The sequence below is a fragment of the Rhinatrema bivittatum genome, chromosome 2, assembly GCF_901001135.1.
Source record: "Rhinatrema bivittatum chromosome 2, aRhiBiv1.1, whole genome shotgun sequence".
Taxonomy (NCBI): domain Eukaryota; kingdom Metazoa; phylum Chordata; class Amphibia; order Gymnophiona; family Rhinatrematidae; genus Rhinatrema; species Rhinatrema bivittatum.
Genome location: NC_042616.1, coordinates 2,348,846 through 2,368,157, shown reverse-complemented (window position 1 = coordinate 2,368,157; position 19,312 = coordinate 2,348,846). Strand labels below are relative to the sequence as shown.

At 49.0% G+C, this 19,312-nt stretch overlaps 1 protein-coding gene across 3 annotated transcripts in view; it reads left to right on the top strand.

Moving 5' to 3' along the window:
* Nucleotides 1-19,312, top strand: part of LOC115083432 (ATP-binding cassette sub-family F member 2) — a 191,417-nt gene that overhangs the window by 27,395 nt on the left and 144,710 nt on the right. For all 3 annotated transcript variants that reach the window (XM_029587240.1, XM_029587239.1, XM_029587241.1), the window contains exon 3: nucleotides 17,192-17,401. In XM_029587240.1, coding sequence (XP_029443100.1) covers nucleotides 17,192-17,401 — 210 coding nt within the window. The remainder of the gene's footprint in view (nucleotides 1-17,191; nucleotides 17,402-19,312) is intronic.

Sequence of the window (19,312 nt, the reverse complement as noted above, 5' to 3'; positions counted from 1 at the left end):
ACAGTGTGCAAATCAAAGGCTCTCGTGCTAAACTTTCAAAAGGAAAACTTTGATAAAATGAGAAAAATTGTTAGAAAAAAACTGAAAGGAGCAGCTACAAAAATAAAAAATGTCCAAGAGGTGTGGTCATTGTTAAAAAAAATACCATTCTAGAAGCACAGTCCAGATGTATTCCACACATTTAAGAAAGGTGGAAAGAAGGCAAAACGATTACCGGCATGGTTAAAAGGGGAGGTGAAAGAAGCTATTTTAGCCAAAAGATCTTCATTCAAAAATTGGAAGAAGGATCCAACAGAAGAAAATAGGATAAAGCATAAACATTGGCAAGTTAAATGTAAGACATTGATAAGACAGGCTAAGAGAGAATTTGAAAAGAAGTTGGCTGTAGAGGCAAAAACTCACAGTAAAAACTTTTTAAAATATATCCGAAGCAGAAAGCCTGTGAGGGAGTCAGTTGGACCGTTAGATGATCGAGGGGTTAAAGGGGCACTTAGAGAAGATAAGGCCATCGCGGAAAGATTAAATGATTTCTTTGCTTCGGTGTTTACTGAAGAGGATGTTGGGGAGGTACCAGTAATAGAGAAGGTTTTCATGGGTAATGATTCAGATGGACTGAATCAAATCACGGTGAACCTAGAAGATGTGGTAGGCCTGATTTACTACCTCTTCAGTTTGTCAATCACCTGGACCGGATGGTATACACCCCAGAGTTCTGAAGGAACTAAAAAATGAAATTTCAGACCTATTAGTAAAAATTCGTAACCTATCATCAAAATCATCCATTGTACCTGAAGACTGGAGGATAGCAAATGTAACCCCAATATTTAAAAAGGGCTCCAGGGGTGATCCGGGAAACTACAGACCGGTTAGCCTGACTTCAGTGCCAGGAAAAATAGTGGAAAGTGTTCTAAACATCAAAATCACAGAGCATATAGAAAGACAAGGTTTAATGGAACAAAGTCAGCATGGCTTTACCCAGGGCAAGTCTTGCCTCACAAATCTGCTTCATTTTTTTGAAGGAGTTAATAAACATGTGGATAAAGTTGAACCAGTAGATGTAGTATACTTGGATTTTCAGAAGGCGTTTGACAAAGTTCCTCATGAGAGGCTTCTAGGAAAAGTAAAAAGTCATGGGATAGGTGGCGATGTCCTTTCGTGGATTGCAAACTGGCTAAAAGACAGGAAACAGAGAGTAGGATTAAATGGGCAATTTTCTCAGTGGAAGGGAGTGGACAGTGGAGTGCCTCAGGGATCTGTATTGGGACCCTTACTGTTCAATATATTTATAAATGATCTGGAAAGAAATACGACGAGTGAGATAATCAAATTTGCAGATGACACAAAATTGTTCAGAGTAGTTAAATCACAAGCAGATTGTGATAAATTGCAGGAAGACCTTGTGAGTCTGGAAAATTGGGCATCCATATGGCAGATGAAATTTAATGTGGATAAGTGCAAGGTGATGCATATAGGGAAAAATAACCCATGCTGTAGTTACACAATGTTGGGTTCCATATTAGGTGCTACAACCCAAGAAAGAGATCTAGGTGTCATAGTGGATAACACATTGAAATTGTCGGTTCAGTGTGCTGCGGCAGTCAAAAAAGCAAACAGAATGTTGGGAATTATTAGAAAAGGAATGATGAATAAAACGGAAAATGTCATAATGCCTCTGTATCGCTCCATGGTGAGACCGCACCTTGAATACTGTGTACAATTCTGGTCGCCGCATCTCAAAAAAGATATAATTGCGATGGAGAAGGTACAGAGAAGGGCTACCAAAATGATAAGGGGAATGGAACAACTCCCCTATGAGGAAAGACTAAAGAGGTTAGGACTTTTCAGCTTGGAGAAGAAAACGACTGAGGGGGGATATGATAGAGATGTTTAAAATCATGAGAGGTCTAGAACGGGTAGATGTGAATCGGTTATTTACTCTTTCGGATAGTAGAAAGACTAGGGAGCACTCCATGAAGTTAGCATCGGGCACATTTAAAACTAATCGGAGAAAGTTCTTTTTTACTCAACGCACAATTAAACTCTGGAATTTGTTGCCAGGGGATGTGGTTAGTGCAGTTAGTGTAGCTGTGTTTAAAAAAGGATTGGATAAGTTCTTGGAGGAGAAGTCCATTACCTGCTATTAAGTTCACTTAGAGAATAGCCACTGCCATTAGCAATGGTTACATGGAAGAGACTTAGTTTTTGGGTACTTGCCAGGTTCTTATGGCCTGGATTGGCCACTGTTGGAATCAGGATGCTGGGCTTGATGGACCCTTGGTCTGACCCAGTATGGCATTTTCTTATGTTCTTATGTTCTTATTTGCTCCTTTTCCCTGCCACACAGGTGACAACAGGAAAGAAAGGACTGATGTACCAGCAAGGTAGAACAAGCGATCCAAGAGATCCTAGCCTTCTCTAGGGAATCCCAACAGGAGAAATTGCTGAGCAAGTATAGCAGATACCCGGAACTTCATGAATACCTTCACTCGTTGCAAGGGATGGGGTTAGTAGCGGCACCCATACTGCTTCCCCTGAAGACTCCCAGGGGTCATGCCACCTAGAAATTCCATATCTGTGACAGGCAGCCTAAACTGTGCCCATCGATTTAAGGACCACGGGTGCCATGGTGCTGCAACTTCCTGCTGGAGCAGCTGATGCTATCACCATTTGAACCTGTGGACAGTAGCCACATGGGAGATATCTCCTGGGGAGGTGTTCCTTGATCCCCTAGTCAGGGAACTACAAGTACTGTTCCTTCTACTTCATATGGGTCTCGCCATATACAGTAACTGTAAGGTCACATCCTTTGTTCCCTTCTAGGGAGGGCATCAGCGTCCCCCCTAGTCAACTACCAGTAGGAACCTGCATAACCCTGAAGAGAAAGGAAGTATGTATGCAGCAGAGAGGGTAAGACATGCCTTTGCTATCTACAGGGGATGTACATGCTTCAACCTCAAGGCTTCTCAACCTCAAGGCTTCGAGCCTCTGACCCGATTACTCCTGAACTCCCAGTCGACAGGAGAGTCATACTGCAGGGGGTTCTTACAGTATCCTATGTTGCTCTCACGGGGGAATGGAGACATTGCCTACGTCGCCAAAGGCTCACTAGTCAAACCGATAGCAGCATCCATTGCCACCTAAGTAAGGGACTTATTCAGGACATGTGTAAAGTGCCATGGGGGTCATCACGGCCTTCCTTCATCTCGCACTACTGCCATAACCAGCAAACGATCAGGAATGTAACGACAGGCTGAACTGTCCTTCGGCAGAACTTGATGAAGACTGTCCACAAGGATGTGACAGGTTTAGCGCATCCTCCAACAGGGACTGCAATGGATTATCATCATTCCCAGGGACCAGGGGGTGCTCAACCTGCTAGCTAAGGACTCCCCAGATTACATGGCTAATTCACCCTGCTTATCTGTGGAAAAAAGAAAGTTTGCTTATTGTAAACAGAGTTTTCAATGGATAACAGGGTGAATTAGCCATGCTTTCTCGCCCACTTCCCCAGACAGTCTCCAGGCCCATACAAATGCAAGCTTGGGTAACAGACTGAAGTGGGGAGGAACCATGTGGCTATATATACAGGCAGGCACGCAGAGCTCAGCTCTGTGTGCTTAGAGGAGCTCCACCACCTAGAGGACTGAAGGACCATCCCCAGATTACATGGCTAATTCACCCTGCTATCCATGGAAAACACCGTTTATGGTAAACAGACTTGGTTTTTTTTCTCCTATTCAGCCTGTCTTCTGGCCACATGGCAGGCCTTCTGCTGTGCAGCCTGTCCAAAGTCTGCTTTCTATTCTTCATAAATATTGCTGCATCTGCAGCTTATTTGTGTCCTCTCCTTAATTAGTCTGCTGTGCCTTTATCAGGTGCTGGTGGCACTGGTAGTCTGAGTGTGTACAGAGTAGGCCTCTGGGCTGGGGGCTTGCTTGAGGTCTTGCCCAGGCAGGAGTTCCATGTGGTGGTGTCCGACCGTTGGGCATTGACTGAGTACCAGGCAATGAAGGAATCAAAGACTGGATTGTTCCTGTGGGAAGGAGAGCTCATTCTCCTTGCACTCCTGGGAACTAGTCTCCATGAGCTGGTGCCCTGGATGACGTAGCCTCCCCTCCTGCTAGTCAGCTGTGGCAACACAGTCTTCTGGAGAAAGAGGGTGAGCATGAACCAGGCAATCGGCGTTAAGCTGCTACACCATCGGTACTATGCCCGAGATTGGTTGCCCTACACGTCCATGCCAGAGCACCACTAATCTGACACGACTGCTTCATGGATGTCAAGTGCATGGCCACCATCGGAGCCATGGCCACTCCGAGCACACTCGACCCCAGGCAAGGGGCATAGAGTTGATGGCCATGTGTGCTGTCCAGCACATTGGGTGCCATACAATGCCATGGATGCCGTCGAGCGCCCTGGATGCTGGCAAGGGTCATTGTGCATGGCGGGTGTTAGCACTATAGATGCCTTCAAATGCTTTCAAGAAAAAGCTTAAAACCTGGCTATTTCTTAAAGCCTTCGCAGCAATAACATGACCGAACTCCCACACCAGAACAAACTCCTACAGCCCAGTCAACAACAAGCCCCCTATCAACCGACATACACCCTTACTATTCTTTTAACCTCTCACTAACCACTGAGACTCCAATGCAAGATGATATTTCTGGGCCTGACCACTGTAAAATAGAAGCTCTTCCACCTTGTCCTTAACTGTAAGACGTAAATCCTACCCCTGACTACAATATAAGAGTTCCTTTCACTTTGACCTCCATTAATGTTCCTCTCTCTCTCTCGTTAACCATCTCCATGTTCCATTCTTATCCCTTGTTAACCATTTCCATGTTACAAATGTTCAAAGTGTATTAGACAAATGTTCATTCCCTGTACGTACCCGGATCAGTCCAGACTCCTGGGTTTTGCCCCCCTCCTAGCAGATGGAGACAGAAGTTTACAAACCAAACTCCGCCTTAACTAGGCTGGTGCCACCTACAGTCTGGCAGTCTTCTTCTGTCTCCTAGCAGGTGGAGGGGGTGCAAATCCTACAGTCTGAGCTGAGGCCTAGTTTTCTGAGTAAAAAAAAAAAAAAAGTAAGAGATCAGATTTTTGATTGGTAGTTTGTTTTGAGAGTTTTTAGGTAGGTAAGTAGGGGCTGAGACCGCAGTGGGGTGCCTGCTGGTCCGCCCGTCCCTCTTCCCAGGTCCCTGGGGGGTTGAGACCGCTGAAGGTGGGCTGAGGGCCCTTGCCAGCGTGTTGTCTGCCTGGGGGTGATACCGGGGAGCCCGGCTCACTCCCCCCAGGTGGTCCCGGAGCCAGAGGTATTTAAAAAAAAAAAAAAAAAAATTTATTTAATTTGTGTGTTGGTTTACCGTGCTGGCCGTCTTTCTGTTGTCTTTTTCTGTCCCTTCGGGCGCGCCGTTCGTGATCGCGAGGGCGAAGGGAACGGGGAGCAGCTGCGTTTTTGTTTTTTGTAGTCGCCGGGAGAGTTGGGAGCATGCCGCGGCGTCCTGTGTGCAGGGCCTGCGGCGCGGCCCGGCGCCTCTCCCGTGACAGCCTCGGTTCCGGCTGTCTCTCGGGGGGGGGGGGGAAGGTGGCTCAGCTGCTCCGCCGCCGCGGAGAGCACGGCAGGCACGAGCCGAGGCTCCGGGAAGCTCGTCGGGGGTGAAGGCTGGCCCGTCCCTGCGCAGCGCGGGAACGGGCGCCATTTTGAGCCCGGCGACGTCGGTGGCGGGAAAATCCGCCATTTTGTCCCCTGCACGGCCGAGAAAGGCGGCGTCCGAGGCAGGGAGGGGGAGGGAGGATTTACCTCCCACGTTGTCCCCACAGCGGTCAGTCCCTGAAGGGGGCACGGCACCGCGGCCGGCGGTGGAGAGCGTGCCGGGTGAGGACCCGGATCTTAGCTCTTCAGACTCCTTTAATTCGGAGTTCGTGTTGGTGATGCACAGGGCTTTTAGAGCGCGGCACATGGCCAGGAAAAGTGCGCGGGGTTCGCTGCGCGCAGGCCAGAGGTCAGAATCCCGGAAGAGAGTCCGGTCCACTCCGGTGTCGGATCCCTTGGGGGTGGTCCGACCATTCCGGTTGGGAGCGCCACGGGGGGACCCGGATACCGAATCTGAGTCAGATGAACCGGACGAGCAGGATCCGCCGTCCCAGCCGCGAGGCATTGAGGGGGACGGGGATCCGGGAACAGTTGGTCCCAGTATTGGCTACGGGGACGGGGATGACCCTAAGGTAGTGCGCTTGTTAGTGTGCTTGTTTCGCCAGGACGAGCTCGCGCCGTTGATTTCGGCTATCCTGGAGGAACTAGCTATCGAGTTGCCGCAGCAGGAGTCTTGGCTCGGTCGCACGGATCAGTTTCCGTTGCATTTTTCAGCATCGAATCTGCTGTTTAAGGAATGGGACACCCCAGATTTGGGGTTGAAGGTTGCTAAGGCCATGGATAAATGGTATCCGCTTACGGAGGATGCGCTCGAGTTGTTCAAAAGCCCGAGAATAGATTCGGCAGTGGCGGCCGTGACAAAGAGGACCACCATTCCGGTGACTGGTGGGACGGTCCTTAAGGATTTACAGGATTGCAAGCTGGAGGTGCAGCTCAAGAAGATTTTCGTGGTCTCCGCTCTCGGGGTTCGAGCGGCTATTTGCAGCGATTTCTCTTTGCGGGCAGGACTTCGGTGGGCTCAGCAGCTCTCCGCTAAGGAAGCTCTGTCGCGGGAGAAGGCGCTGCAGGCCGGTCGTTTAGAGGCGGTGATTGCTTATAGTGCCGATGCGTTTTATGATTTGCTGCGCACCTCGGCACGTGCCATGGTGTCGGCGGGGTCGGCGCGGCGCTTGTTATGGCTGCGACATTGGGCGGCAGACGTATCTTCTAAAGCTAGGTTAGGGTCCCTACCGTTTAAAGGAAAGTTGCTCTTTGGGAAAGAGTTGGAGGATTTAATTGAGTCGGTGGGCGAGAACAAGGTCCATCGTTTACCGGAGGATAGACCGCGGACTAGGGGGGCCCCAGCGGCGAGATTCTGCTTCGGGGTGGTCGTAGACCACCTCGTCTTTTCGACACAATGCTTCTAGGCAACAGTCGTATGCGCAGTCCTTTCGAGGGCGCCGTTTTGGCAGACCGGGCGCCGGTACAGGGGCGCCGGTCAGTAAACTTTCGCAAGGATGGGCGGCAGGTCCACTCCTCGGTTCCGGAAATCGGCGGCAGGTTGGGGCGATTTTACGGGGAGTGGGCCAGAATCACCTCGGATCAGTGGGTCCTAGAGGTGATAAGTCAAGGTTACGCATTAGATTTTGCACGGCGGCCCCGGCCGTGTCTCATGGTGTCGCCATGCGGGTTTTCGGAAAGGAGGCGAGCGCTGCGGGAAACGATGTGTCACTTGCGGGAGCTAGGCGCGATCGTTCCGGTGCCGTCGCACAAGCTTCGCAGCGGTCGATATTCAGCATGTTTCGGCCTATTCTAGACCTCAAAGGGGTCAACAGGTGCTTGCGGATTCCCCGTGTTCGGATGGAAACTCTGCGGTCAGTAATTGCCTCGGTGAGACAGGGTGAGTTTCTGGCGTCTCTGGATCTCGCGGAGGCGTATCTGCATATCGGAATCCGCAAGGAGTATCAACAGTACCTCCGATTCGCGGTTTTGGGGCAGCACTTTCAATTTCAAGCTCTACCGTTCGGATTGGCAACGGCTCCGCGGACGTTCACCAAGATCATGGTCGTGGTGGCTGCCCACCTTCGCAAGGAGGGGTGTCTGGTCCACCCGTATCTGAACGATTGGTTGATCCGGGCGAAGTCCGAACAACTGTGTCAGTTAGCGGTCCAACGGGTGGTCGGTTTACTGCAGAGGCTTGGCTGGGTTATTAACCTGGCCAAGAGTCATCTGGAGCCTTCGCAATCACTGGAATTTTTGGAAGCTCTGTTCGACACTCGGAAAGGCATGGTGTACCTAACGCAGGAGCGAATGATCAAGTGGCAGGGACAAGCCGGCCGGTTGTTGAGCAAGGCCATTCCAGTCGTCTGGGATTACTTGCAAATGGTGGGGTCAATGACGTCCACCCGAGAATTGGTTCCCTGGGCGTTCGCTCATAGGCGTCTCTTACAGTGGGCGTTGCTGAGCCGTAGGAATCCGGTGTCGGAAGAGTTTTATCTCCCCTTGCCGCTACCGCAGTTGGTGCGCTCCAGCATGGCCTGGTGGCTATGTCCAGGCAACTTGGCACGGGGAGTTTCGTTGGCAGTTCCCTCGTGGACGGTGGTTGCCACAGATGCCAGCCTGTAGGGCTGGGGCGCGGTGTGCCTCAGACAGTCGGTCCAGGGCACGTGGTCACCGACGGAAGCGTCTTGGTCCATCAATCGGTTGGACACCAGGGCGGTGCGTTTGGCTCTCCGGGCGTTTTCTTCCGCTGGTGCGGGGTAGGTTCCTGTCAGACACTGCGACGACTGTGGCGTATCTCAACCGTCAAGGCGGTACTCCGGGTCAACCGGTAGCCGCCGAAGCTCAACAGCTCATGCACTGGGCCGAGAGGCACTTACAGTGTCTAGCGGCGTCACATATTGCCGGAGTGGAGAACGTTCAGGCGGATTTCCTCAGTCGTCATCGTCTAGACCCCGGCGAGTGGGAGCTCGCGGACGGGGCGTTCCGGCTCCTTTGTGCTCAGTGGGGAACACCGGCCTTGGATCTGATGACGATATTTCAGAATGCCAAGGCTCCACGGTTCTTTGCTCGCCGTAGGGAAACGGGGGCACAGGGCGTGGACGCCCTGGCACTTCCCTGGCCGACGGAAGTACTTCTTTACGTGTTCCCGCCATGGCCGCTCATCGGACGGACAATCCGACGCATAGAACTACATCCGACGCCCGTTGTGCTCGTCGCGCCCGAGTGGCCTCGGAGGCCGTGGTTCGCGGATTTCCAGAATCTGGCGCTGGAGGATCCCATCCGGTTCCCGTATGTGCCGGACCTACTCCATCAGGGGTCCGTTTGTTTCGACCGGGTCGAATGCTTTTGTCTAGCGGCATGGCTTTTGAGAGGCGTAGGCTGAAGGCACGGGGTTATTCGGATGCGGTTGTTTCGACGCTGTTACGATCCCGCAAGGCATCCACGTCGCTGGCGTATGTACGCGTTTGGAAGGTATTTGAGTCGTGGTGTCTTGAGCAAAGATTGCGGACTACGTGGACCTCGGTGCCGGAGATTTTACGTTTTCTCCAGGCTGGTTTGTCGAAGGGGTTGTCTTGTAGTTCCCTTCGGGTTCAGGTTGCGACGTTGGCGTTGTTGCGGGGCCCAGGCCCAGGTGGGAGGTTATCCTCCCATCCGGATGTTGTACGTTTTCTTCAGGGAGCAAAGCATTTGCGTCCGCCGCTCCATTCTCCATGTCCGTCGTGGAACCTGAATTTGGTCTTGAGGGCGTTGTGCGCCGCTCCCTTCGAGGCCATTCGTAAGGCTACTGTGAAGGATTTGACTCTAAAGGTAGTGTTTTTGGTAGCGATTGTCTCGGCAAGCGATTGTCTCGGCAAGACGGGTGTCAGAGCTTCAAGCTTTGTCTTGTCGGGAGCCTTTTCTGCGGATTTCGGACTCCGGTGTTTCAATTCGTACGGTGCCGTCCTTTTTGCCTAAGGTGGTGTCTGCTTTTCATCTCAATCAGACTGTGGATCTCCCGCGGATACATCTGTGACTTACGTCGGTTGGATGTGCGAAGGGCATTGTTGTATTGTTTGGAGGTTACAAATGCTTTTCGTGTGTCAGACCATCTCTTTGTTCTGTGGGGCGGTCATCGTCGGGGTCAGGCGGCGGCCAAGACGACTATTGCCCGCTGGTTAACAGAGGCGATTGGTTCGGCGTACTTTCTCCAGGGCAGGTCTCTGCCAGTGGGCTTAAGAGCCCATTCGACTCGTTCCCAGGCTACGTCCTGGGCGGAGTGCAACCACTTTTCTACGGAAGAGATTGGTAGGGCAGCAACGTGGAAGTCTTTGCATACATTTGCTCGGCATTATTGCCTAGATGTGCAGGATTCCAGCACGAGCAGTTTTGGTGCCGGAGTGCTCAGAGCGGGACTCTCCGGTTCCCACCCCAAGTAGGGTAGCTCTGGTACATCCCAGGAGTCTGGACTGATCCGGGTACGTACAGGGAAAAGAAAATTAGGTCTTACCTTGGTTAATTTTCGTTCCTGAAGTACCACGGATCAGTCCAGAGTCCCGCCCGTATCTGCTATGATGAAGGAGAGTCCGTTATCGTGCGGTGTTCTTTCTCTCTGTCCTGTTTCGGTTGTCTGTTGGTGTTTATCAATGGCTCGGGTTCTGGTCCCATTTGGGGGATAGGTGAGCCAGTGGTTGGTTGGTAGGTTCCTATATATAGTTCGTTTGTGGTGAGATTTGGGGCTTCATCTGCTTTGACATTAAGTAAGACTGCCAGACTGTAGGTGGCACCAGCCTAGTTAAGGCGGAGTTTGGTTTGTAAACTTCTGTCTCCATCTGCTAGGAGGGGGGCAAAACCCAGGAGTCTGGACTGATCCGTGGTACTACAGGAACGAAAATTAACCAAGGTAAGACCTAATTTTCTTATGTATTAGACAAAGGAAACGCCCAATTTCCTGCATTTTTTGGTTGAATGTAAACAGATGTGATATGCAAAATCGAACACCGGTATAGAAAAATAAGTGCCATGGATGCACTTAAGACATTGAGTGCCATTGATGCCATTTGACGCCATGGCCACCCTCAACACTGTCGAGCATCATTATGCCATGGGGTGCCATGGTCTCCCATCAAGCACTGTAGGCAGAGCGGGTAGACCTTGAATGCCTTCAAGGATGTGGTGCCATTGAGGACACCATAGACCACTGGGAATATGCATCCAGGATGTGCCCCATGTGAGGCGGCATGTACCTCGGGCACTATCAGGTGGAGCGTCATCTTCCTTGTTATTGGGCACAGATGAGTCATTCCAGGGTACAGTTGGGCACAGTGTATGCTGTTGATGTCACTGACCGCCATGGGCATAGTGTGTCATTGATGTCGTAGGTACCATTGAGCATTGTGGACACTGACTTGGTGGTTGGGCACTGGTGAGCGCCATAGGCCAATGCCGTCAAATGTCACAAGCGACATCACTTGCCGTGTTCGTTGATGTCACCGTGTGCCGTCGCTGCCACTGGGTACCATCAGTGCCATCAAGCACGATAGGTGCCTTCGAGCACTAGGGGCACTGTCGAGCACCAGGGGCACTGTCAAGGCTGACAGCCACAGATGCTGTCATGGCTGTCAACGGCCTTGGTGGCATTGACACCTTCAGTACCATGAGTGCCATGGGTGTTATCAAAGAATCATCCACCATTTTGAGCGCCGGAGGCACTGTTGTACACAATCGATACATAGGGAGCCCTCGACGCCTGTGAGCATTATGGGCTCCATTGATACCACAGGACCACTGATGCCTTCTGGCATCGGGGTTAAATTGGTGCACCAAATCATCATCTCCTTCAGGCCACATGGATGCCATCACTGTCCCTAGGCCTTCAGCATCTTCAGGCACCAGGGCATCATAGGTTATGCAGTATGCCATCCAGCACTATGGCGTGGTAGACAGTCTCACACTGTCTGTGCCCTGTGGCGCAGCGTCATTTGATGTTATAGGCTTGGATGGTTGCTGGCAAACATCTCCTGTGCAGGTGGCACAATGAGCGCAGTTGCAATGGTGAGCACTGGCGAATGCAGTCAGGTACTGTAAGATGCCTCCACCACCACAAAGCACCATTGGCGCTGTTGGGTACCATTGGCTTCCTCGATGCCAGGGGGGGACATGCTGGTGACCACAGATGCCATGCTGCTTCAGGCAGTTGTCAGCTGCTTAGGGCGTCATCAGGCGCCGTCATCTCACTATGTACACTGACGACGTCATTGAGTCAATGGTGTACATCGAGTGTGGGTCACACCGGTGGGAGTTATCTCCTCCAAATGCTATGAGTGCCACCAGTTGTTTGATATCACTGTCAACGTCATGGATGGCGTTTTTGCCATCTTCATCTCGGTTCTGTTGAGGTTGTTTCTGTCATGGTGGCCTTATGTGTCTTGCACCTTAGTTGTTATATGGCACCAACGTGAGGGATGCAATGACACACTTTTGATGGATTTTTCACAGGTGTGGCCACCAGATCTAGTCCAAGCTGAGGCATGGGCTTTGCCCATGGTCTCTGCAATGTGGAGCTCTTTCGTGCCTCTGTCGAAAGGATGGGGTACCCTTGTACTGGAAGAGTGGTGTTTTAGCGCAGGGGCACTACTATTCTAGTTGCCCTCTGTGTCTGTTACAGTTTAGCCAGGATATCATGTTATGCACTACTCATCAGTGCAGTGGCATATCTTGGCAAAGACTGTGCTCCTGTTTGCTCCTCTATGGGGGTGAATTCTGGGGCGATTGTGTCAGGATTCTTGCCCCCCCAATGGGGGATTGGGTGCACCTTTTTGGCCCCTCCCATATTGTCTTTCGCTCAAATCCCCTGCATGGAGGATGCGTCCCGGGTGCAGTCCCTTGCCGTTTTGTTGCTCAGCTGGGGCCTCAATTCTCATGAATGATACACTTCCTTACGGGTCCTGGAGCTTTGTGGGTGGCAGCGGGGATTGATTGAATAACTTTAGCTGGCATCCCTATACTTGCTTATTGTGGTGGCCTTTCTGTTCTAACTGGGTAGCCACCAGCAGCTTGTATTGTCGCTTCCTGAACCTCAGAGATTGGCGTCTGTAATCTACTCTCATTCAGAGTAGTGAAGTTTTCAGGATCAGGGCAACTTGATTCCTATGGTGCTTTCCCATCCCTTCAGGGAATGGGGATATGGCTGTTGGTTTTCCAGAGATGACCTTATGGGGTCCCTCTTGGGCACCTGGTCTCCCACCCCAAGAAGGGGTTGTTTTTGCTCGCCATTCTCTGGGGTGGGGGAGGGTGTTCATTTCTGATGGTAGCTGCTTTCTGCTCCCTGCTGGATCCGAGAGCTCCTCGAGCAGGAGCGCTCATTCCATCTTTATACTACTGTACAACAGGGCTGTTTCAAGGGGGAATTATTGCATTTCCCTCTCTTGGCTGCTCCCCAGCATCATATGCAGAGTTCTCCCATTTGGGAGTACTTCTTTTATCTGCTAGGCGAAATGCGCATAATTTTGCTTAGTGGCTGTCCCTGCCAGTCTGCCTTGCGTATGGGGCCCTACCTCTGTGAGGAAGTTTCTAGCCCATCTGTGTCCCAGCTAGCAGGTGTGCCTGCTGATGCCTCACCATATCCATGGGTTGTGTATGTTAAGGGAAGGAGACTATCGCAACAGAGGTCTCACTCCTTGGTTGCAGATACTTGAGCGTTCTCCTTACCTATTTCAGGTTAACTGTGTAGAGGGCAATGGCTGTACACCAACAAAATGGTCCTTTTCCATGCAGATGTTCCACTTCATGGGCGCGAGGTTATTAGGTGGAAGTACAGGTTACTATGGTTCCCACCTATACCTGACTGGTGAGCAGTCTGTTCTGCTGGTCAGACTGAACCTTTCCTGGTACCCACTGGATTTCTAGGTGGTGAGAGAGTCCTTTTTCTAAAGGGCTGGCTCAAGCGACATCCCCATTTTTTCTCTTGGTGGAGATGTTTCGGACTTCTTTCTTGGGAGGTTTGCTCTGTTTGTTCCTGTCTACTGAGAGGATAGCCTCATTGGCAATTCCTGGCCGGAATCAGCTCAGGGAGTATTGTTGGGATGTTGCCCAACGTTGATTATATAGCCTAGCGGCTTCTCTTATTTACTGCAGCCCCGGGGTCTGCTCTTTGTATTTGTTGCTTCTTTTGACTTCCAGTTGGGATGTCAAAGGAGAAGCTGTGGTGTGAACTGCAGATTCTTGCTATATGCATTCAGTGAGAGGTATACCATCCTTTCTCTGTTTTTTTTGGCTATATTCTGGATAGTATGTACTTAGGCTTTCTGTATTTTGCTTGATTTGTCCAACGTGCTTTCCATTTCACCTGAGCTTATCCTGCCAGGTGGATCTTGGCGTGGTAATTCCCTTAGACTGGTAGACGCTTCCATTTTTGGCACTCTTGGTTCCACACCATCTGACTTGAGGGGTCAGAATTTCTTCTAGTAGTGTTCGGCAGACAGGGTATGCCACAGGTCCTGTGAGTTCGTTCTCTATGTATGGGCTCTGCCTGGGGGGGGGGGGGCAGGGAAATACCTACTGCTGCACATGCTCAGTAGAGAATGCTGACAGCTCTAGGTCTTTGAAATCAAAGTTCTGTGATAGGCTCCGTCGGATGATATTACCCATCAGAACAGCTGTTACATGTAAGCAACTTTGCTTTATACAATGATGCAGAAAATGTGATCAGATGAACTGCTTGACCAGCAATCTGTTTGGCTGCCCATGTTTATTGGATGCATGGATTTCTGAGCTCTTCACCCCTGGCAATCAGTAACTTAGGTAAACACCACAAAATGAGTGGAGAACCAATGGAAGTCCAAACAATATATGAAAAGGTGTGTTAGGGCAAGTAGATCATCAACAGGTACGAAAACCATGATAAACTAGAAGCGGTCTTTTATTCATTCAAACATTGTAGTTGTCAGGCAGACATATATTTCTTGTGCATACCAATGAAGCAGGATTTATTTAAATTTATTAGTCCCCCAACATGGCCATGTTTCGCTTAGCCTGCATTGGGAGGGACAAATCACGAACGATCTTCACCAATGTACTTGAAAAAAATCTAACATATAAAAAAGACAATCAGAGACAAACACCCGCAAATAGTAACAAATTGTGATAAGAACATAAGAAATTTCCATGCTAGGTCAGATCAAAGGTCCATCAAGCCCAGCATCCTGATTCCAACAATGGCCAATCCAGGTCACAGGTACCCGGCAGGATTCCTAAATTACATAAGAACATAAGAAATTGCCATGCTGGGTCAGATCAAGGGTCCATCAAGCCCAGCATCCTGATTCCAACAGTGGCCAATCCAGGTCACAGGTACCCGGCAGGATTCCTAAATTACATAAGAACATAAGAAATTGCCATGCTGGGTCAGACCAAGGGTCCATCAAGCCCAGCATCCTGATTCCAACAGTGGCCAATCCAGGTCACAGGTACCCGGCAGGATTCCTAAATTACATAAGAACATAAGAAATTGCCATGCTGGGTCAGACCAAGGGTCCATCAAGCCCAGCATCCTGATTCCAACAGTGGCCAATCCAGGTCACAGGTACCCGGCAGGATTCCTAAATTACATAAGAACATAAGAAATTGCCATGCTGGGTCAGACCAAGGGTCCATCAAGCCCAGCATCCTGATTCCAACAGTGGCCAATCCAGGTCACAGGTACCCGGCAGGATTCCTAAATTACATAAGAACATAAGAAATTGCCATACTGGGTCAGACCAAGGGTCCATCAAGCCCAGCATCCTGATTCCAACAGTGGCCAATCCAGGTCACAGGTACCCGGCAGGATTCCTAAATTACATAAGAACATAAGAAATTGCCATACTGGGTCAGACCAAGGGTCCATCAAGCCCAGCATCCTGATTCCAACAGTGGCCAATCCAGGTCACAGGTACCCGGCAGGATTCCTAAATTACATAAGAACATAAGAAATTGCCATACTGGGTCAGACCAAGGGTCCATCAAGCCCAGTATCCTGATTCCAACAGAGGCCAATCCAGGTCACAGGTACCTGGCAGGATTCCTAAATTACATAAGAACATAAGAAATTGCCATGCTGGGTCAGACCAAGGGTCCATCAAGCCCAGCATCCTGATTCCAACAGTGGCCAATCCAGGCCAGGAGAACCTGGCAATTACCCAAACACTAAGAATATCCCATGCTACTGATGCAATTAATAGCAGTGGCTATTCCCTAAATAAACTTGATTAATAGCAGGTAATGGACTTCTCCTCCAAGAACTTATCCAAACCTTTTTTTAAACCCAGCAACAGTAACTGCACTAACCACATCCTCTGGCAACAAATTCCAGCGCTTAATTGTGCATGATGTAAAGATACTGTTAATACTATCATATTATCTCACACTAAAGGGGAAATACAAGTTTAGATATTCAGAGGGATAGTAGTGTTAGTCTATTCTGGATCTCTAGATATCATTAGGGATATCCTGAAAACCTGACTGACTGGGAGGGCCCATAGCACCCGTTTGAGCACCCCTGTTCTGTGGTAGACGTGTTTAGGTCTTTAAATCTGTCTTTATGTTTTATGATGAAGACTACTGACCATTTTAATAGCCACCATCTGAACCAGCTACAACCGTTTATATTCTTTTGAAGGCGCGGGCTCCAGATTTTCCCACTTGTATTCCAAATTAGGTCTCAGCAGGGTCAATATTGCCTTCTTTTTTTTTTTTCTGCTGACAATTCCTTTCCCTATGCAACCAAGCATCCTTCTGGCTTTGACTGTTGCATTATTCACTTGTTTGGCCTCTAGTTGTGGCGAGAATTGTGGGAGGTGATGGGAAGAGTGTGTACAATGAGAGGGCAAGTTTAAAAACTATTTAGCAGGTAAAGAATAATGTTTTGGAAAATCACCCTTATTCAGGCCAGAAAAACATAGGGGGAGGGGATCCAAAAATAATATACATAGGTTTTTAAATATTTGCCATAGGAATGTTATCTACAGAAAAAGCTGATGCAGTATCCACGCCACCTTTGTTCCCAGGGACAGTTCATGTGTACACGTTGGACTTTTCACCTTTACTTTCTCTTTAGGTAGAAAGTTGGAATTTGCTGCTTATTTATTTATTTTTGGTTTTTCTATACCGGAAGTTCCTGTATAATATACATATCACTCCGGTTTACAAGGAAATTACTAACTATCGCCTGGATGGCGGTTTACATAGAACGTATAGAACAATTAAAAACCATTGGAAAACAAATTAAAAACAAAATTAAAACAATTAGTAATTACATTATTGTGTAAACAGAACAGTTAGCGGACAGTTTGAAGAGAGACCTGGTCAGAATGGTCACAAATAATTTTTTACTATTCTTTTTAGCACACATGCTCAAGATTTTTGCTTTTTACTCTGGATTACCAAGTTGAGAGAATTGTAAAAAAAATCAGAAGTAGGTTGGATATGCGATTCCCATCTTCCTTCAACTCAGTAGGCTTTAAGTGCTTTCTTTGAGCTTGTCTGACTTCTCGCTGACTCCGAAATATCTTCTTGTTCTCTTTTTGTTTTGAACACTAGTGGATGAGCTGACCAAGCAATTAGAGGAGTTTGAACAGAGGAAATCAGCAGCCCGAGCAGTCACTGGAGTGCTTGCCTCTCATCCAAACAGCACTGATGTGCATATCATCAACATGTCGCTGACCTTCCATGGCCAAGAGCTGCTTAGTGATACCACCCTGGAGCTGAACTCTGGACGCCGCTATGGACTCATCGGGCTCAATGGAATAGGTAAAGAGAACGGCAGTGAAAATATAAAAGAAAATGCTTTCTTTTGCACTTTATTTTTCTTGACTCCTTTATTTGCCTTTTTCTTTTTTTGCTCTAGTTGGTTGTCTTTGTACAAATTATAGTAAAAATGCTTTATGGGGAGATTGTCTGGCCTCATATTACTGGCAAGACGAGCAGATATCGAAGGACGTGTTTTGATGTGATCTGAGGGTATGGTGTGTTAGTTGAAATTCTTGAGCTTCGTGTTGGTTGCGCAGACACTGCCAAGTCTACAAGAATGCCGTTCCCACATACCATGCTCTTGAGCATGTTTTAGGGTCTCTACATGAACACCGCTTCCACAATTGTATACTCTTGGACTTGTATTAAGGTTTAGGGAGTATTTATGGGATTTGTTTTTGCTTTTCTTGCCTGAAAACTCAAAGATTATCGCTGACCAGTCCAGCAAAGGAAGGCTGGACGGCCCCTAAGACAGCTTTACTGGTGAGGCAAAGAACATTCAGTAACTTTCAAACGGGTATACGGGTACACGTGTTGGCGTGCGCCCAGAGACGCGGCAATTTTATAATATGCACACACACATACGAGCATGTAATAAATAGCATAGGTGCATGTATGTGTTTCTAGTTTTAAGCTTGTGTGTGTCCAGCAGCATAAGTCTCCTTACGGACGCACAGCCGAGGGTAGTTTATAACAGATGTGTCCAGCCGATGGCCAGTTTCACCAGTTCGTCAACCAGTTTCTCTAGTGGTCAGCTAGGTCCTCCCAATGCCTTTGGTTCTTTAGCCTGCACTCCCTCAATTATCCCAGACCCCTTTAAACACTTCAGATGCCTATAATTTTTTTTTTTGAGATTTAACAACTTCTTGATAGCAAAAGTAAAGTTACGTGACAGTGCTCCTGGGGGCAACCCAGGCACATAGGTTCTCCATGGATGAGCAACAAAACAGCCCCATATTCTGAGTGAAGTCACAAAAGGCACCAAGAAGGACAAATCTTTAGCTTCCCAGCTCCAGTTTTCCAGAATTCGTCTTGGAGCATGAGCAGTTGTATTCCTTTTTTTTATTTATTTAAGAACTTTTACTATACCGACGTTCGTAGGGCACATTACGCCGGTTTACAGATAACTGAAGCAGGTAGAAAATACATTGAACAAGGGGGGCGGGTAAGGGGAGCAGGCGAGAAAAGGGAAGAGGGGGTAAGGGATAAAGACAGCTGGAATTATAGAGGCAGCCTAGCGAAAAATGACAGGAATTAACAATGAAGAACAGTAACAAACAATAGAAAATTAACTATTTTACATAATTTCCTTGGTACATGTCTAAGGCAGGCAGAGTAAGGTGGTGGGGGGGGGGAGGAAGAAAAACTCCAAAAAACAAAACCGAGGGCAGGGAGGGAAGGGGGGAGGTGGATGAGAGGGGGAGGAAGGGCTATGTTTGATTGATGTCTGGGTAGGCTTGTCTGAAGAGCCATGTCTTGATGCCTTTTTTGAAATTGTGTAAGGAGGGTTCGAGTCGTAGGTGGGGAGGAAGGGAGTTCCAGAGTGTGGGGCCGGCGATAGTGAGAGCTCTCTCCCTGGTATTGGTAAGGTGGGCGGTTCTGAGGGGTGGGGTGTACAGGGTGCCGGCGAGGGTGGTTCTAGTGGGGCGGTTTGAGATTCGGAAGCGAGGCATGTCCTTGAGCCATGTGGTGGTGTTTTTGTGCAGTGTATTATGCAGGATGATGAGGGTTTTATATTGAATATTTAGATTTATATTCTGCTTTTCGCACTTTTTCAGTGGTTCAAAGCGGATTACATTCAGGTACTGTAGGTATTTCCCTATCCCCAGAGGACTTACAATCTAAGTTTGTACCTGAGGTAATGGAGGGTAAAGTGACTTGCCCAAGGTCACAAGGAGCAACAGTGGGACT